This window comes from Sciurus vulgaris, assembly GCF_902686455.1.
Source record: "Sciurus vulgaris genome assembly, chromosome: 15".
Taxonomy (NCBI): Eukaryota; Metazoa; Chordata; class Mammalia; order Rodentia; family Sciuridae; genus Sciurus; species Sciurus vulgaris.
This window is the reverse complement of record NC_136476.1, coordinates 39,461,448-39,480,209: the sequence shown is the minus strand read 5'-3', so window position 1 is coordinate 39,480,209 and position 18,762 is coordinate 39,461,448. Positions and strand designations below refer to the sequence as shown.

At 35.4% G+C, this 18,762-nt stretch overlaps 1 protein-coding gene across 1 annotated transcript in view; it reads left to right on the top strand.

Annotated features, from left to right (window-relative positions):
- Positions 1 to 18,762, top strand: part of HACD4 (3-hydroxyacyl-CoA dehydratase 4) — a 30,672-nt gene that overhangs the window by 715 nt on the left and 11,195 nt on the right. The window contains exons 2-5 of the mRNA XM_079112430.1: positions 1,125 to 1,228; positions 3,307 to 3,434; positions 11,493 to 11,605; positions 16,483 to 16,589. Coding sequence (XP_078968556.1) covers positions 1,125 to 1,228; positions 3,307 to 3,434; positions 11,493 to 11,605; positions 16,483 to 16,589 — 452 coding nt within the window. The remainder of the gene's footprint in view (positions 1 to 1,124; positions 1,229 to 3,306; positions 3,435 to 11,492; positions 11,606 to 16,482; positions 16,590 to 18,762) is intronic.

The window sequence follows — 18,762 nt, the reverse complement described above, 5'->3', positions numbered from 1 at the left end:
CTGCCCGTCTCTCTGCTCTTCCTCTTTACCCTGACCAAGAGCCCTTGCCCTGACTTTGTGGGCACAGTGTTGCAGGATGAGTTTTAATCTTACTGAACACCAATCACACCTGTGATTCCAGAGAAACTGATTCGGTGGAATAGGAGAGGGTAGGGCCTGAGTATGTGTATATTTAATCCACAAACCAGGTGATTCTGAGGCAAGGTGGAGGATTTCCTCTTTTTAACCCCTTTAGTTGTGTCATCTGTTGATCATCCAGCGACATGGCATGCTCCCCAGCTTATTACCTTGTTTCTCAGAGGTTTCACATCTCCTACTTGGAGAAAACTTTGTCTACACTGGCATAAGCCACTCCCACCAGCCTTCTGAATCCCCAGGGAACACTTCCAACAATACTTTCTCTAACTCCCTCAAACCGTGCATCTGCCAATCTTCCCTTAGTCATCTCCCCAGCAACCCACAACACATTTTTAAACCCAGCTTGACTTCCCTTTTTTGGCATGAGTAACTAAACTTCTATGTGTGTCTGATGAAGGAAACTATCTGCCCTTGCAAAATATAATAGGAGGCAGTGGCAAGATACTGACCCCAATCACATAATGCATTCAGAGGTCAGGTGTGTCCAATTACTGAATTATCCACCATTTGAATCTCTCGCCATCACTACTCCCTGCTCACAACTACAACCCAGTTAAGTTCTGCACTTGGCAGACTGAGCTCCCCAAGCACATATTGACTACATCAGTCCTTCTGCACTCACATGTTTTTTTTTTTTTTTTCCTCCCCCAAAAATATTCAAAGCTATCTTTGCAGTGATTGCTTTTACCCCTGGGTTAGCAGCAAGGTTAAAATTTTAACAAAGATGAAAAAAAAAAGATCGGTATTTGGTTTTAAGCAGACTCAATATATTCACTTTAGCAGATAGTGTGTGGTATGGGTCACTTCAAAATCTGATGTATTTTGTGGGGCAACCAATTAAAAGACTCTGATAACAGGGTTTTTTTTGTTTTGTTTTGTTTTGTTTTGTTTTTGTCACTTTGACCAGTGTGTTAAAGGACGTGTGTACAATGATGTAAAGGATAATAATAAAACAAGTGTTCAATGGTATTTCCCTGCATTTACAGGTATAGGAAGACTGCCTATCTTTTCATCTATTATTTAATCCAGTTCTGTGGCCACTCATGGATATTTACAAATATGACAGTCAGATTCTTTTCATTTGGAAAAGGTAAAACTCCATTTATTTTTAACTGTTAATCCTTGATTTTGCCTAGAGTTGCTTATTTTAAATTTCTTTGGCGCTCACTTGTCATCCTCCACCTCTCTAAAATTTATATTTCTCAGAAATCATACATCCTGCTTATTGCAAAATCAAAATCTGTTTGGAGAAGGTAGAGGATGGGATAAGGGAAAGGGATTTGGCTTTCCCCTGATTAGGCAGTTTGCCCTGAAAACAGACATGCCATTTCACTATTTCAGACCCTCACAAATTTGGTGTGCTTTGAGGAAATCTGTAAATTCCAGTACTGCCTTTTGTGCAGAGCAACCAGGAGTTAATCAAATTCTTCCAGTGTTTTTTATTCCTTAGGTTTAACTGGAGACTTTATACTCCCCAGGACTGTATTTGGTCCCTTTACTAAGTAATGTGTACATGACATGCTTTGTAGATGTCTACTCACCTACCTGGGAGTTGGCAGTAATGGCTTAAGTCATAAGCTTCCTCCCCTTTCCTAAAAAGTAAAGATACTGTTTTAAAATAGCATTTCAATTTTTTTTTTAAAGAATGAATCATTAAATGACTGTCAATAACATTCTCTTCGTGTTCCATCCCCACATGAGTAAGTGTCATCACAGTTTACAACTGTTGGGTGACTTGACAGTTTGAGCAACTGCTGGTTTCAGCTAAAAACAAACACACTGTGCTGTGCTCATCAATTCTGTATCATAAGGAAATTAATCTACTTCTGAGATGCCATAAACCATTTTATGTTGCTTTTTCTTACAAAAATCTACAAATTCTTGCCTTTGTGAATTAATGTCACAGACACAACCTAAGGCTTGAATTTCAACTACGGGCATTGAAAGTTGTTTCAAGCAGAGGTAAACAGAGGTGATAGGAGAATTCCCTTGATATTTATAATAAAAAAGGCCATCACTCTAGGCCTTGTAAGTTGCAGCTGTGTGGGAGTTTTAGGTCATTCACCACACATGTCCACAGGAACTCTAGCCCTGTCTCACCTTTCCAGAGGGAAAATTGCTGTCATCAGCAGTGTTTATTCTTATTATTGTCATGTCGTTATAATTACAGTAGCTACTTATTAAAGAACCACAACTGATTTATATGAAAGGGAGACTGAGAATATCTGAGTGGGGTTTCAGTATAATTCAGTATAATCAATGTATGACTTAAATAGCTAAGTGATTCCTGCTCCACTCTTCCTTCACAGAGCTGTGTAATTGATAGCTTGATCACAAGAGGTGCAGGCAATGGAGAAGAGGGTATGTGGTCTGAATTGGGAATCATCTGAAATTGGGTGATGGTTAACAGTGTCCACCTCGTGCAGCTGCTGAGAGACCCTTGACACTTGATCAGTTATCCTTTGAATGGACACTAGGTACTAAAGTCAGTACAGTCACCCTTAGAAAGTTTCTAAAAATGGCAGGATTTCATTTTAAAACTTAAAACCAAATTTATCCTATTTAGAGTGATATTTATTACCCTTCCATTTCCCCTCCAAGGGCAGTACCTCATTTGAGCCCTCTGCAGTGCAAACTCCAAAAGTCCTGATCAGAATCCCAAGTTGAGTGTTTGGCACAAAGCTCAAACACTAAGCAAGTACATATAGGAGCCACGTGCTCAATACATACAATATCTGATATCATAGTATTAAGGCCATTTTCATAAAGCTTTTCAGAAATATTTTTCTCAGTCATTTTCTTGTCATTAGAAAAGCTGAGCACAATAGCTCTTAGCTCATCTCCAACCTATTTATGCTTCAGGTGGTTTATATTCCAGCTGATTACCTTTATGTGGGAATTCCTTTGTAATCTCATATATGGGGAATAAATAGTGCAGACTTGGCTGTGAAGCCTTAAATTTTTACTTCCTTTTGGAAGGGGATCAATATGAATACTACAATATGAAGTGCTTTCTTTGCGTTGCATTCTTAATTTAGTTGCCTATTTACAGAGTTTTTACATGTACAATAAATAGAGGTAAATAATCTCAACTTATTTCAAAGAGCTGCATGGATTTGTGTTATGAACTGGTTTTTAGTTTATTTGTATTTTTAATCCACTGGACAGATTCAATGGTTGACACTTTTTATGCTATTGGACTTGTCATGCAACTTTGCCAATCCATTTCTCTCCTGGAGTTGCTGCACATATATGTTGGCATTGAATCAAACCCTCTTTTCCCAAGGGTTTTGCAGGTAGGTTCAATCACATTATTATAGAATCTCTCATTTTTAACTTGGTTCTATTTACAGCCTCTTCATTTTATGGCACTTAAAAAAAATCCAGCCCTTTCTTTAAGTCACTGATAAGGAGAATCCATTACATAGGATTATCTTATTCTAAAACTGAAGTTAGAACAGCTGATATGAGACATTCAAGGCAGTGGTGCTTGTTGATCTATGCACTGCCTGGATCCTATCCTGGAGATTTCATGGCCTCTTCCCACCTGCAGCATGTCGCAGGCTGGGGTAGTATGAAACAGCTGAAAGTCAGAGGAGCAAAGCTGTTCACACATGAGTATGATGTGCTGCTCTTCTACTGACTACTGTGGGATTATTCTACCCACAGCCATTGGGGTGTTGCTGGGAAAGGACACCATACAAATACCTGGCAAAGAGCAGACAATGAACAAATAAATCCCTAAAATTTCCCTCATCTCTATTTAGAGAATACTCCCCAGCCATTTCTTGTTCATTCTACCACTTTTATTGAATTCACATGGAAAAGGGAAATGATTCATATTTACCAAGTATGGAATCTAAGCATACACTTGGGGTCACACTGACCTGGATTCAAATCCCAGTTTTACCTCTTACTTGTTGCATGAATTTACACAAGTTGTTTAATCACTGTGACCCTCACTTTCTCATGATGTGAGAATAACACAGACTTAACAGAATAACTGAGAACATGGGTGTGGAAAGTTCCTAGTACTTAGTTAAAATAAAATACGTGGTTGTCATTGGTATTATTTTAGCTATTATTTGTTCTCTCTACCATGCCTTTAGCCCTAGATGACCATGTTCTTTCTAAAGGCAGGTGGAAAGAAGATTGGAAATTTACTGATCGATGCAATAGAAAATCTGTATTAGGGCAAGAAAAAACCATGAAGTGGCATTTTCCTTAAAGCAGAAATAAGGGTTAGGCGACTATAGGAACATGTGTTCATAATCTCCAGGATTGGGAATAGGCATCTATATAATTTTAGGTATCCCCAAAACAAATTTAAAAAGTGATAATTATGCCCAACTTTCATTGTAAAAATTATTAAAATGTTGGTCTTGTATTGCCTAGCAAAGTGCTTAGAATATAAATACATACCTTATTTTTTTGTTGAAGGAATAGGATAGATTCCCCATACTAAAATTTGCTTTAAATACCAGGAAAGTTTAAAAGGTGGAAACGGCAGTATAATCCTAAGGAACCTAGTAAGAACTCAGTATTTATTTTACTTACTAAATAAAAGAGAAGTTGTATTCATTAGGATGAAGACATTGCAAATGTTCAAATTATCAAATGTAAAATAAAATCGGGGCAATAGTGTATAATAAATTAATATTATAATAGTAAACTAGCTAAGACCTAGATGGAATTTCCTTCAACATATTTCCTCACAAAATGAAAGGCTATAGATCTGTCCAGAAGCAACATGTCATTTGGGAAGAAGACTTATTTGTATTTATGAATTATTTAATAAGCATGCTGTACTTTGAAACAACTGAAATAAATATAGTAACACCATCCTATAATGTTGATCTTGAAAGACAGAATTAACAGGCCAGGTTAAATTTGTATGAAATTTCTATTCTATCACATGGAATTATTTTGCTTGGAATATGATCGAATTCATCAAAAATCCTAAGTCGTGTTTTCTTTTGGTATACTTTCACGGACTTTTACTTTTTTAGGCTAAATTTGTTAATACTGACTTCATGTTAAAACAGCATTTTCAAAATTAAGTAGTACTAGTCCAGTTAGTGCACCCAGTGAGAATGGGTAACTGGAAGAAAAGGAACTGAATGAGTACTTAGAATATGCCTAGAAAATATGCACAGGTTTTATGCTGCACAAAATTTTCTAAGTTTGCTTAGTAGAAATTATATAATTTACAAGTCTGATTTCCTGGATTTCCAGAAATGCCAGAATATTTAAATGTGATTTTAATCACCACTAATTAAAACTAATGGCTTATGGAACCATCACTGAAATCAAAGAATTTATTCCTGATTGTAATTTTGAAATAATGATAAATATACATTAACACTTTTTGACTTAAAGGTGAGTTTGCAAACTCTACTGTTAATGGAGCAAATGATTCTTAAGTCTTTGGTCCTTAGAAGGGATAACAAGCCAGGGATCACCACATTAGGGGAGACAACTGCCATTCTTCTCCTGGATTGATGATTAGTTTTTTTGTGGTTGTATTGCTTCCTTTTAAAATTTCTTTTGACATATTATCTGCCCTTTCTTTCTTTTATTCACTGGTTCTCAGAATGAAAATGGTGTTAGCAGAGCTTCAAAACATATCATCTTATCCAAAGTTTCAGTTTCTGCCCCATTCCTTTGTTGGAGTTCTATAGACAAATAGAATTCTCTCATTATGAGATGACTGAGGTCTCCGCTTTAAAATAATGAAACAAAACTCTCAGGTTGTGTAATCATTCTTGGTTTTCCTGTTTCCCCATTTTAAATGGAGAAGCTGAAGTCAGGAGAGCAGCTGAGTGACTTGCACAGTAATCATAGCTGTGTGCAGATCTTAAAAATGCAGGGGGCCCAGATGCTTTCAAGGAGGCCAAAAACCAAATTCACATAATTGTGATGTTACTTTGATATTACCTTCGAGAGATTGCTACGCCACAACTGAATTCTTTTGGGGGACTGATCTTGCAAAATATCAAGATAAATAATTCCAACTAGCAGTAGGGATGGACAAGCTTGTTGAACAGGTAGAATTCCTTAGCAAATACTGATGATGTATGAATAGGGGTAGGTTTGTGTTCTGTGCATTTTAAACTCAAATCTTCATTTTGGCACTGAGGGAAGAAACATGGATTTTAAAAATTACATAATTGCTACAGCAAAATGAGGGGGGGGGAAACACCATTAATTTATAAGACAAGCATTTAACAGATACATATTTTATTTTGAATATACTTTAGGAGAAAAGGGCAAAAACATAACATGAATAGCTATTTAGAACTTCCATTTTTGGAAATAGGTACATGCCAATTAAAACTATATAAAAATAAGCATGGTGGCACATGCCTGTAATCCCAGCAGTTCAGGAGGCTTAGGCAGGAGGATCGCAGTTCAAGCCTCGTCTCAGTAACTTAGTGAGGCCCTGTCTCAAGGTAAAATAAGGGCTGGGGATGTGGCTCAGTGGCTGAGTGCCGCTGGATACAAAAAAATATAAATGAAAATATATTTGATATTTTTAATTTAGGTGGAAAAGTTAAAACGTATTAGTCTAAAATATTTTAAAATGCAAAAGAAAACGTAATTAAAAGGAAAATAAACTTAGAGAATTAGAATATTACCAATTCTGAAATAATAATTTTTAAAGGGCCTTGTTCATACTCCATATGTGTCTGAGAAAACTTATTGATAAAATTTTAGGGTATTTCAAGAAAAGAGGAAAATAGCCAAAAAACAAATGTTATTTGATAATGTTAAACTGTTACATCTTACGGTGATTTCATACAAAATGTTAAGTAATGTGAGAGTAATAGTTTACTCCATTATTTTGAGAAATGCTTTAAATGCAAAGACTTCATTTATAACTGAATTAAGATGGTTCAATTCCTCATCCTTCATAAACACTGCTGCGTATGTATTAATTTTAGATTTTTATACAATCCTTTTAATATATAAATCAAAACACTAGCAATTATTATCCTTAAATTATTGTGCCTACAAAAATTTCGTCTGACACCAAATTGTATGAACCTTTTCTGTATTTGCCCATATCAACTGTTTGACAAGGACAAGCAGGGATCTGCTCTCTAAAAATCACTCCAAAGATGTCACAGTCATAGACCCTCTTCCCATCTCTGTACTGGATGTTGAACCCAAGGGTGACCTACCAGTAGGGTACATCCCCAGCCCTTTTCACCTACTTTGAGACAGGATCTCACTAAGTCTCAGAGGCTGGCCTTCAACCTGAGACCTGAGATTCTCCTGTATCAGACTCCCAAGTTACGAGAACAGACATGGAGGAATGCCCAAGGAGAGAGTCTCATTTCCTTTTAAGAAAACAACTAGGTAAGTTTTACTCTAATTTCTTTTTAGCTCTGAAGCAGGTACTTATTTGCATGGCTAGACTAATCTTTTAAATTTTCATAAAATCACATAATTTTTCTCAAGTTTTGAGAATAAGCTTATATTGTTAGAGATAAAACTGTTAAAGTGTAGACCAGTAAGACTCCAAATTTTGAAGCTACCTGGAAATGAATTACACATACAATTCACTCTGTAGGTAAGATTTTAGATTTTTCCTGTTTTGTACATTGGATCCATGGAATTATTTTGTGTGATAATTATAGAGCTATATATTCATAGTGCAATTTAATAAATGCTGAAATTGACTTTTTAAATGCATGGATCTATGTAGAAGATGTTTTCCTCTAAATATACTGATCACTACATTAAATTGTATTTAATAACTGACATTTACGCGTATGTACCAAACCCTTTTCTAAGTTCTTTGTACTCATTAACACTTAATCTTCTTAACAACTTTTTCCTATTTATAATTCCTATATGATAGATACTGTTATCTCTAATATAATTACTTGCTACAAAAGTCAATTACTCAAGATCACATAAGTTATGTATCACCTAGTAAAAATGTATTTAAGTTACATTTGTTTACTATTCATTTTGTCAAGTAGGATATAAATACCATAATGGCAGGGACTTGATCTTGTTCACAGCTATATCCTCTGGGACCCAGAACAGTACTAATTCTCTCCAAAATTATCTATTAGAGGGAGTATGAATAAGCAAATATGTAGAATTATTTAAATGCTTTTGTTTTGCAGGGAACATAGTTGGTGATTTTTCAATATATAAAGATGTTTCTGAAGTTCCCAGAAAGTTCACAGAATAGAAAGTTAGGGTTATTATTTTAGTAAAAGTTGGAGACTAAAACTAATTTATAAGATTCTAGAAAATTTCCTTACATTTGAAGTATTTTACCTCTTCAGCCCTTCAGCTTATAAAGTGCTACCTGCCGTTTATAAACTGAGGACTTAGTTTCATTTATTGTTTTAACCTGGAGTTTAGGATTCCAGAACAGAACATAAAAATGCAAAGTATTCTTATTTTCTAGTTACTATACTTTGGAATAGATATTAACAGGTTTAATGTGGCCTAAATTATAAGATTTCTACTGTGCCTGCTACTACACTGTTTATTCTACCTGTTTGAGTTACACTAAACATTACATGATCATTCATCAGTAATAATCAGATTGTCATAGGATTTGTTAAAAATGAAATAGTGCTTAGTTCTCCCAATTGTAAAGCTCAATTAACTGATCAGATTATTTGGTCAGCAACTGGTCCTACTAAAGAAAATAAGTTTAAAAAGTCTTTTCCTCAAAATCGATTTGGTGTTGATTTAAGAAATCAAGGAGGCTCTTGTTTTAAGGTATAAATTTCAAGGGAAACTCTTTTAAAAGGAGAGTAGACTGTCAGCTGGAGGTAAGGTTCTGGAGTAGCCAGAGTAACAAAGATGAGAAAGTCAACATTTCACAACCAGGGATTTAGAATTGCATTGTCCAGCTTTTGATGCCAGACCTGTGGGCAAGTTGCTTTAACTTAGTAAAACGTGCACTTTGTAAAAGGCAGATAACAGTACTAGCACCCACTTCATTATGGAGACTGAAGTGCTATTCATTCATTTGGAACCTGGCACAAAGTAACCCATAAATGTTGACTTTTATCAACTTAAGAACATCTCTGCCTAAATTCCTGCATCATATTGTCATTGAATGGCCAAAAAGGATCACAAGTTCAAGGCCAGCCTTAGCAACTTAGTGAGACCATGTCTCAAAAAGTTTTCTTTTTAGCCTTGAAGCAGGTGCTTAATTGCATTACTAAAAGATGTGATTCAGTGGTTAATCACCCCTGAGTTCAATCCCCAGCACCAAAAAAAAAAAAAAAGTTGATATTGTATATGCAGGGAGTCTTTTTGTTACATAACTGCACATATGCATATGTGTTGTGGCTTGGTTTTGGGGGCACGCCAATTGCTGATTTCTATGCAACTGGGATTCCATCACTAATATGCCACAGACCCTCAGTTGATGATTTTCAATAGAGTGAGTCTCACCATGCAGCTACAGTCTCTTTTAGGAAAATTTTCCCTCTGTTCCCATCATCTAAAAGTCAGCTTGACATCATGGACAGCTTACAATTCTGGAAACTTAAGATACATATGTTTCCTGCCCTGGGAATGTCAATTAAATTCTGTGGTTCCCAAATTCCTTATTTTTAAAAAAGCGGGGCTGGGCTAGTGTCAGAATATTTTATCTGAAGGGGACTCTAGAGATCACCTAATTAAGAGGTATCTACATTTTTTCGGTAGTTGGCCATGTAATTAGAAATCTATGTTGTATGCGTGTGTTCCTGTGTGTCTCTCTGGAGAGTTTTAGCAAAAGCAAGTTTACCTAATTACCAGGCATTGATAAAATGTAAGATTAGATAGTGCCTCAGTACTTACAGCTTGTATTCAAAGGTGTCATGACAGCAAGGTTGGATCATTCAATAATTCCAGTTGCCGTTCAGTAGAATTCAATATATATAATTAAGAAACTAGGGCACTATATTATAAACAATGACCGAAGAAAAAACAGCTATGTAGATAGTATCCACAGATTGACTCAGGTTTGAATCATATCTTAATTCCCCTTAGCCAAGCAAGGGCCCTCTTGACTCACCTCTGTGGTCACACACATGCTGAGATGGCTTATACGTGTGGATTTCTGATCATGTGACCCACTGTTGGCAAATCTTGGATTTTTCTACACTAGATTGTTTTCCTGGACAAATGGCTAGACTGTGCCAGTATTTTCTCCTTAATCAGCTTTTAAAATAAAGACAGCTATTGAAAAACATAAAGCGATCCTTTTATTTTTTCTTTCCTATGAGTATGTTCCTTCAATCTCAAATCCATTTTCTTTTGACCATTAAAAGCAAAGTAAAATGTCCTATTAAGAACTAAAAAATGTATACTATACAGGATATGTTAATAAAAAGTAAGAAAGCACTTAATATTTAGGTGAGGAAAGGCTGTATTTTTTTGAGGCTAGTAGCTGGAGCTAAGCCAAAAATGTGTGAATTCTCAATGATTTGGAAATGCTTACTGACTTGGAATATATGTATATATTCCAAGAATGTGTTAAATTCTTTTCCTTTTCCACTAGCTTGTGAAGGTTAGGATTATATTACTCCCTTGCCTCCTCCCCCACAAAAAACTACAATGGCTTCTCTATTGGATGAAATTAAAATTTCTCAGCCTATCATTCAGAACCCTCACAACCCAGCCTGAAACACATTTTCAGTTTAATCTGCCCTGTTCTTCCATTCTCTGCACCTTACATTCCAGCTTCTCAGTGGTTCTTACTCCTCCCAAAACACCCTGCATTTCTACACCTCTGCTCAGAGAGCTCCCTTTGCCTAGGATGCCTTTTCTCAAATCCAGTCTACTTGACATACTCATTCATTTTTAAAAATCTAGTTGAAACTTGCCTATCTTCACAAGTCTGTATTCTTTCTCCAGGCAGCAAGCATCTCCCCAACCTGTGCCATCCCACCCCTACCCACAGCACATACATTTCCACATCAGTTACTGCTCCACATTCTCCCTCCACCACCACCCTCTCTGGAGCAAGGATCATATTTTCATTATAGCATCTAATACATAGTGAACACTCAATAAAAGATGGCCAAAGCAAATAGAATCATGTGCATATGGCAAGAAAAAGAAATATCCTGGTAAAATGTTATCTTTTCATTCATTATATATAATTTGGAAAGTACAGAAAAACAAACAGAAGGAAATGAAGTTTAGCCATAGCCCAACTCCCTTAGGAAGAGTCATTGTTAACATTTTGGTATGCATAGTTCCAGTTAAAGCATACTTTAAAAAAAAAGAAAAAAAAAAAAAAAACTCTGGTTTTTAAAACTAAAAAATTACTTATATGGCCTAACAGATGATCCTAATTCTTGACTTTTCTGTTTCTTTGTTAGCTCACAGAGAGAATAGTCATTCTTTTTGTGGTGATCACCAGTCAAGAGGAAATCCAAGAGAAATATGTGGTGTGTGTTTTATTCATCTTTTGGAATCTGTTGGATATGGCTAGGTAAGAAGGCAAAATCTCTTAAAACAAATCAAAATTGCTTTCTCCAGTACAGCCAGTAATAGCTACTTACATTTGGTTACTCTGAATGAGACAGAAAAGCATAACCTCTTTTCAAATTATTTTATCTTGATATGGAAATGTATTTTTAGTGCTTTCCATAATAGGCATATCAAAGATAATGAAAACCTACCGTGGTATTACAAGAGCAAATCAGTGCATTCAGGATTCCAGCACAAGGCTTGGCATAACACCAACTTGAAATAAACCTCACAGCTGTTTGTTAATGAAAGGCATTCCTTACAATTGCTCTGGAACTGGTACGTTGATTTAACAAGCAAAGCAGAACTTTTATTCTGTAATTGTCGGAATTTACAGAGTTGGTTTCTGTGAACTTAAAAGATATTTTAAACTTAGGACCTCATCTTTCAGGAGGAAAAATGCACCTCTACTTCAATTTTTTAATGTAATTCCAATGAGTTCAAATGACTAACTGAAGTCCTTTCATGGAACCCCTGGGAATTCTTAGTCTAGTCTTCAGTTTCCTTCTAATTCTGAAACTTTGCAATGAGATGGGCCCAGTCTTTTCTCTGGCGTAAGACTCTCTCCTTTATTGGTGAGCCCACATACCTCTCTTTGGGGAGGCGTTCTAACTGCTACTTGGGCTTTCAAATGAATATTATCTCCCCCACTTGAAAGAACTGCATGTGAATAGGTCACAAAATAGCCTGAGATTTTTAGCTGAGGTTATACAAATTCTGTATTTATTATATTGCCAATAACTTAGATGGATTTAAATTTATCTAAATAATGGGATGAGTCCTAGAGAGAAGAATGAAATATTTTGAATTAAGTTGACTCTTTGTACATAGTAAGTTATTAATCATTTTTAAAATAGTTCTGCAGACTTAGAGCAAACTTCAGTATTGGTTTGGTGTCAGATAAGGTTAATAGACCCAACGAGACAACTTTTGCTTTGATGATGATAACAAACTATCATGGGATTTGGGGATATAGAGAGGTTAATGATTTCTGGATGAAACACATACCAACTACTTACTTCCTAAATGGCCTTGAGAAATATCACATTTTAAAAATTCTAGAATTTGTGAGGTTTAGTAAAATCAAAGAGCTGTGCAACCCTTACCACTATCTAATCTAAGAACAGTCTCCCATGTCCATTGGCAGTGACTCACGGTTCCCTCCTTCCCCCATAGGCTGTCTCTATGTATTTGCCTATTTTGGAAAGTTTGTATAAATGAAACCAAACAACATGTGGTCTTTTGCGACTTAGTTAACATAATGCTTTCAAGTTTTATCCAGTGTCATGCATGTGTTAGTACATTACTGCTTTTTGTGACTGAATGATTATGCTGATAGACCACTTTGTTTATCCATCCATCACCTGATGGATACTTGGGTTGTTTCTACTCTTTGGCAATAAGGAATATGAACATCCATGTACAAGCTTTTATGTGCACATATTTTCATTTTCCTTATACTTAGGAGTAAAATTCTTGTTTTTCACCCTGTAAAATGGGGACAGAATACCTTCCCAGTCTACCCTAGAATGATTAAAAACAATAACAGAGAACTTCCTCAACCTGATAAAGGCATCTGTGAAAAAAATCTACAAACATGATAGTTAACCATGAGACTGATGCTTTCCTCCCAAGTCAGAACAAGAGAAGGATGTCCACTCTTACCACTTCTGCCCACCACTGTACTGGAAATTCTAGAAATGGCAACTAAGAAAACCAAATAAAAAGGCATTCAGATTGGGAAGAAGTAAAACTACCTCTATTGGCAAAAGATATGATCTTATAACACAAACCAGGGACCCACAAATTTAGCAAGATGGCATAAGATCAATTAAAAATCAATTGTATTTCTATACATTTGCAATGAACTATCCTAAAATGAAATACAGAAAACTACGACTTCAAAATGAATAGTACTTAGGAATCAAAATTTTAAAAGATATTAGGAACTTATACAATAAAAATTATAGAATCTTTTTTAAAAAATGAAATATCTTATTAAATGGGAAGACATCCCACATTGGTTGAAGATTTAATTTCATTGAGATGGAAATACTCCCAAATTGATTTGTAGATTCAATCCAATTCACATGAGAAGCCTAGATAGCTTTTTTTTTTTTTTTTTTTTTTTTTTGCGGTGCTGGGGATTGAACCCAGGGCCTTGTGCATGCAAGGCAAGCACTCTACCAACTGAGCTATCTCCCCAGCCCTAGATAGCTTTTTATATCGTTCAAATATTTTTTAATTTGTTCTTTTTAAATATACATGGCAGTAGAGTGTATTTTAACATATTATACATACATGGAGTATAACTTATTCAAAATAGGATCCCATTCTTATGGTTGTACATGATATGGAGTTACACTAGTTGTATATTAATATAGGAGCATAGGAAAGGTAAGTCTGATTCACTCTTCTGTCTTTTCTATTCCCAATCCCCCTTCCCTTCCCTTCATTCCCATGTGTCTAATCAAATGAACTTCTATTCTTCCCCTCCACACCCACCCTCATTAGCATTCACATATCAGAATATACATTTTTTTGGATTGGCTTATTTCACTTAGCATGATAGTCTCCAGTTCCATCCATTTACCAGCAATGCCATAATTTCCTTCTTCAGTAATATGGCTCAGTAATATTCCATTGTGCATATATACCACATTTTCTTTATCCATTCATCTGTTGAAAGGCACATAGGTTGGTTCCATAGATTAGCTATTGTGAATTGAGCTGCTATAACCCTTGATGTGCCTGTATCACTGTAGTATGCTGATTTTAAGTGCAAGAAGTAAAATCAAGAATCAATAAATGGGATGGTATCAAACTAAAAAGCTTCTTTGCAGCAAATGAAACAATCAAGAATGTGGACAGAGAACCTACAGTATGGGAGAAAATCTTTACCACCTGAACCTCAGAGCATTAAGCTCCAGGATATACAAAGAACTCAAAAAACTTAACCCCCAAAAAAACAAATAACCCAATCAATAAATGGGCAAAGGAAGTGAACAGGTATTTCACAGAAAAAATATGAATGGTCAAAAAATACATGAAAAAGATGCTCAACATCTCTAGCAATTAGAGAAATGCAAATTAAGGCTACACTGAGATTCCCTCTCACTCCAGTCAGAATGGTAATCATCAAGAATACAAGGAACAATAAATGTTGGCGAGGATGTGGGGGAAAAGGTTCACTCATACATTGCTGGTGGGACTGCAAATTGTAACCACTCTGGAAAGCAGTATGGAGATTCCTCAGAAAACTTGGAATGGAACCACCTTTTGACCCAGTTATCCTACTCCTCGGTTTATACCCAAAGGGCTTAAAATCAGCATGCTACAGTAACACAGCCAAATAGGATTAGCTTCTCAATTCCTCCAAAGAAGCTAAGAATTGCATGGACACTTAAGGAATCAGACTAGCCAAAACAATCTTGAAAAAGAATACTTGGAGGACTCACATTTCCCATTTCAGATCTTACCAAAAAACAATAATAAATTATGAGCGCTATACTGGTGTATGGCTCAATCATGGAATACAACTAATAGTCCAGAGACAAGCTACCATATTTTTTTGTCAGTTTTTGACAAAGGTGCCAAAGCCATTCAATCAATGGGGGGAAGAATAGTCTTAACAAATGTACTAGGACAACTGATATCCACATGGAAAAGAATGAAGCTGGAAGCTTACTTCACAGGTAAGAGCTAGAAGTATAAAAGTCTTAGAAGAAACTTAACTTCAGATTTGACAATTTATTCTTTGATATGACACCAAACCTACAAGCACCAAAAGAGAAAATAAATTGGACTTCATCCAACATGAGTTTTAAATGTATAAGATGCTTAACCATTCCTCTTTTTTCTAATAAGGGGGTGGGGGTACAATTTTTCACTGAAATTTGTAAAGATTAAAAACTTTAACATGCCTTGTTAGTGAGGGCTTGAACCATTGGCATACATTATATACACGTAGCATATACAAAAATGTTTCTGAAACATTACAAAAACTGGTATTGGATATTGTCTCTGAGGAATAGAATGAAAGATTTGCTTTTCTCCATTCATGTTTCCAAGCTGTGGGAGGTTGTTTTGTGATGTATTTTTATTGTCTCTTCCAGTAGTTCTCAAAGTGTGATCCCTGGGCAGGTGGCATCAGCATTAACTGGAACTTGTTAGTAACACAAATTTCTCAGGCTCTACCGCAGACCTGCTGAATCAGAATTTTGGGGGGAAGGACTCAGCAATGTATGCTTTAACAAGTTATCTGGGTTGATCTTCATTATATGCTCAAATCTAAGAACCACTGGCCTATTCAAGTAAATAAAAATAGGTAGAAAACTTTATTACTTCATGCTGGTAGGTTTAAAGCTACCTACTATACCCCAAACCAGCTCCCAAGGCCAGTTCTTTTAATTAACTGATCACATAAGATCCACAACTACAGATGCCAAGTAAGAATCTTGGAAGTCATTTTAACTGGTCCTCAAAAGTTTGTTGTTGTTGTTGTTGTTTTTTAAGCCTAGCTGCCTTACTGCATCAAATGGGCCTAACTGTTTAGTAAAATTGAAGTCTTTAATCAAGGAGTTTGTACCTGTAATCTCTTGGGGAGAGTTACATTCTTACTCTGTTCGATTCTATAATTATCTATGATCTACCCCACAAGATAAGCCAGAGTGACACAATCCCCACCTGCCTTGACCATTTTTTAAATCATAGAAAATAAGTTATGTAAGTTATATACTTCTGGTTTTAACCCTATATTTAATTATGTAGTAAGGTATTTTCTTTTATTTCCCAGACGCTAGAGAAAAGGGTACTTATGAGCTCCTTGCCTCCTTGCAGGTATACTTACAGCATGTTATCAGTCATAGGAACTTCCTATGCTGTCTTGACATGGCTCAGTCAAACACTGTGGATGCCAATCTATCCTCTGTGTGTTCTTGCTGAAGGTAAGAAAAGAGTGATGAGGTGTTGTGCACTGACAAAAATCATCTAGTTATAATTGTTCACTAAAGTTTTGATGATTAAATTATTTGTGCTGTTTGCTTACCTTACTCAATATGTCTTTCCTGGCATAGCTCCCTTGCTTCAAAGCAGCAAAGTCGGAGAGGGAAGCAGGTCTGGACAAAAAACAAGGACATCTGAGTCCAGCCCTTAACTTCATTAACTCACTGTATGAATTTTGTGAAACTCATTTAATCTCTCAAAGAGGGGTTTAACACTCAGAGATTCACTTTTCATGCATAGGAATACTGTTCACTCTAGGTAAACTCTTCTCACTTGCCAGCCGCAATGCATCTCTCATTCTGCTTGGGAGTTATCTCTACCTTGAGATGAATAATTGCTTTCTGAGAGAAGTCTTCCCTGATTTCTCAACTAAGTAAATTCCTCCTAGTATGGTATCATGAACTTTTTTTTATAGGGCCTAACTCAGTTGTAACTAGACATTCGTATGATTCTTTGAATAATATTCAGTTCCCTAACTAGATTCTAAGCTCCACAAAGGCACAGGTATGCTGTTTGTTTCTTTGCTCTTCTCCTTTGTCTTCTGCACTAGTACACATACTCAATAAAAACAGAATGAATTGTTAGCTACAATACCAAGTAGGTTAATTACAGAACCAAAAGATAAACCTCCAACTTAATAAAAATCATCAATTTGCAAAGAACTTGAAGATATTTGGAGTATATACACTTCCTTCTGTAATGGATTTGGCAGACTGCTAGGGAGCTTTCTAAAAGACGATTAAAGTTTTTGAAAACTGAAGACATAAAATAAGAATGCATGTTGAGGTAACTAAGGGAAATCATAAAGAAACAGATTCACCATAAAATGATGGTGATGTTGCCAATAATCATAAAGTACATAAAGTCCAGTGTATAAAATAAAGCCATATGTTTTCTATCTACTGTTGACTAGAAAAAAGGAGCTTAAGTTAGAATAAATCATATTAGATATAATTTTTAAATTTGCTTTGTTTTCAAAAGGAAGATTTATTAAATTTTGGAATAGACTGTGTCAAAAGAATCTAGAGAATAATCTTCCTGAAAATCCATAAAAACTGCCCATTCTTTAAGAATGAAATCCCTCACTCATTTAAACATTAAGTACATTCCTTTGTTATGTCATAAAAACATGATAAAGAATATACAAAGGAAATGGTGGGCTGGGTGTTGGTCAAAGCGTGCAAAGCTTAAATTAGCATGAAAAGAATTTTGAGAGCTGTTCCATAGCAGGGTGGCTGTAGCTAGTAATCATGTGTTTTAAAGTAGTTGACAGTAAATTTCAAATGTCTTGCCACCAAAGATAAATGAGGTGATGCGTATGTTAATTAGCTTTATTTCATCATTCCACATTTTACACCTATATTAAGACATATACCATGCCTCAGAAATATATTCAATTATGATTAAGTAAAATTAATAAAATCCAAAATAAAATTTAAAAATTAGGGAATAAAGTAGAAATATTATTAATCTCTTCTTAAAACTAGGGATGAATAAATGTACAGGAAACCCTTCCACTTGTGTTAATTCTAAGCCTTCTCTTTTTAGGAAAGTCATGGTTGTCATATACCCATATTCTTTTATTAAATTCATAAACTTAATCTTACAAAGTAGAATATACACAGAAAAAATCTAGGAACATTCATGACAAAATTGTTAACAGTTATGACTCCTGGGTAGAGAATATGGGTGACTTATTTTATGTTTCTATATATTTCAACTATAGCATAAAAATATACAGTTAAGAATATTTTTGACATTCTTTGATAACTTTTAATAAAGTTAATAACTCATTTAAATAACAGTTCTCATATCTGGTAAATATAAGAAAAAAGCAAACTTCATAAAAATAACTAGATCAGCTGGCTCTATGATAAAATGCTAGAGACCGAGGGGCAGCTCGTGTTAATCCTAGGTGTCATGATTGGTGTCAATTGTAGATCCATTTGACTTTTCTTATTTTGAAATAATGTTAGACTCAAAAGAAATTGCAGAACTAGTGCATAATTCCCATGTAGCTTTCATCCTTTCCCTAGTGGTAACATCCCACATCACTGCAGTGTGTTATTTCATTCCATGAAAAAAATGATACATTTTATTAAAAACTTACACATG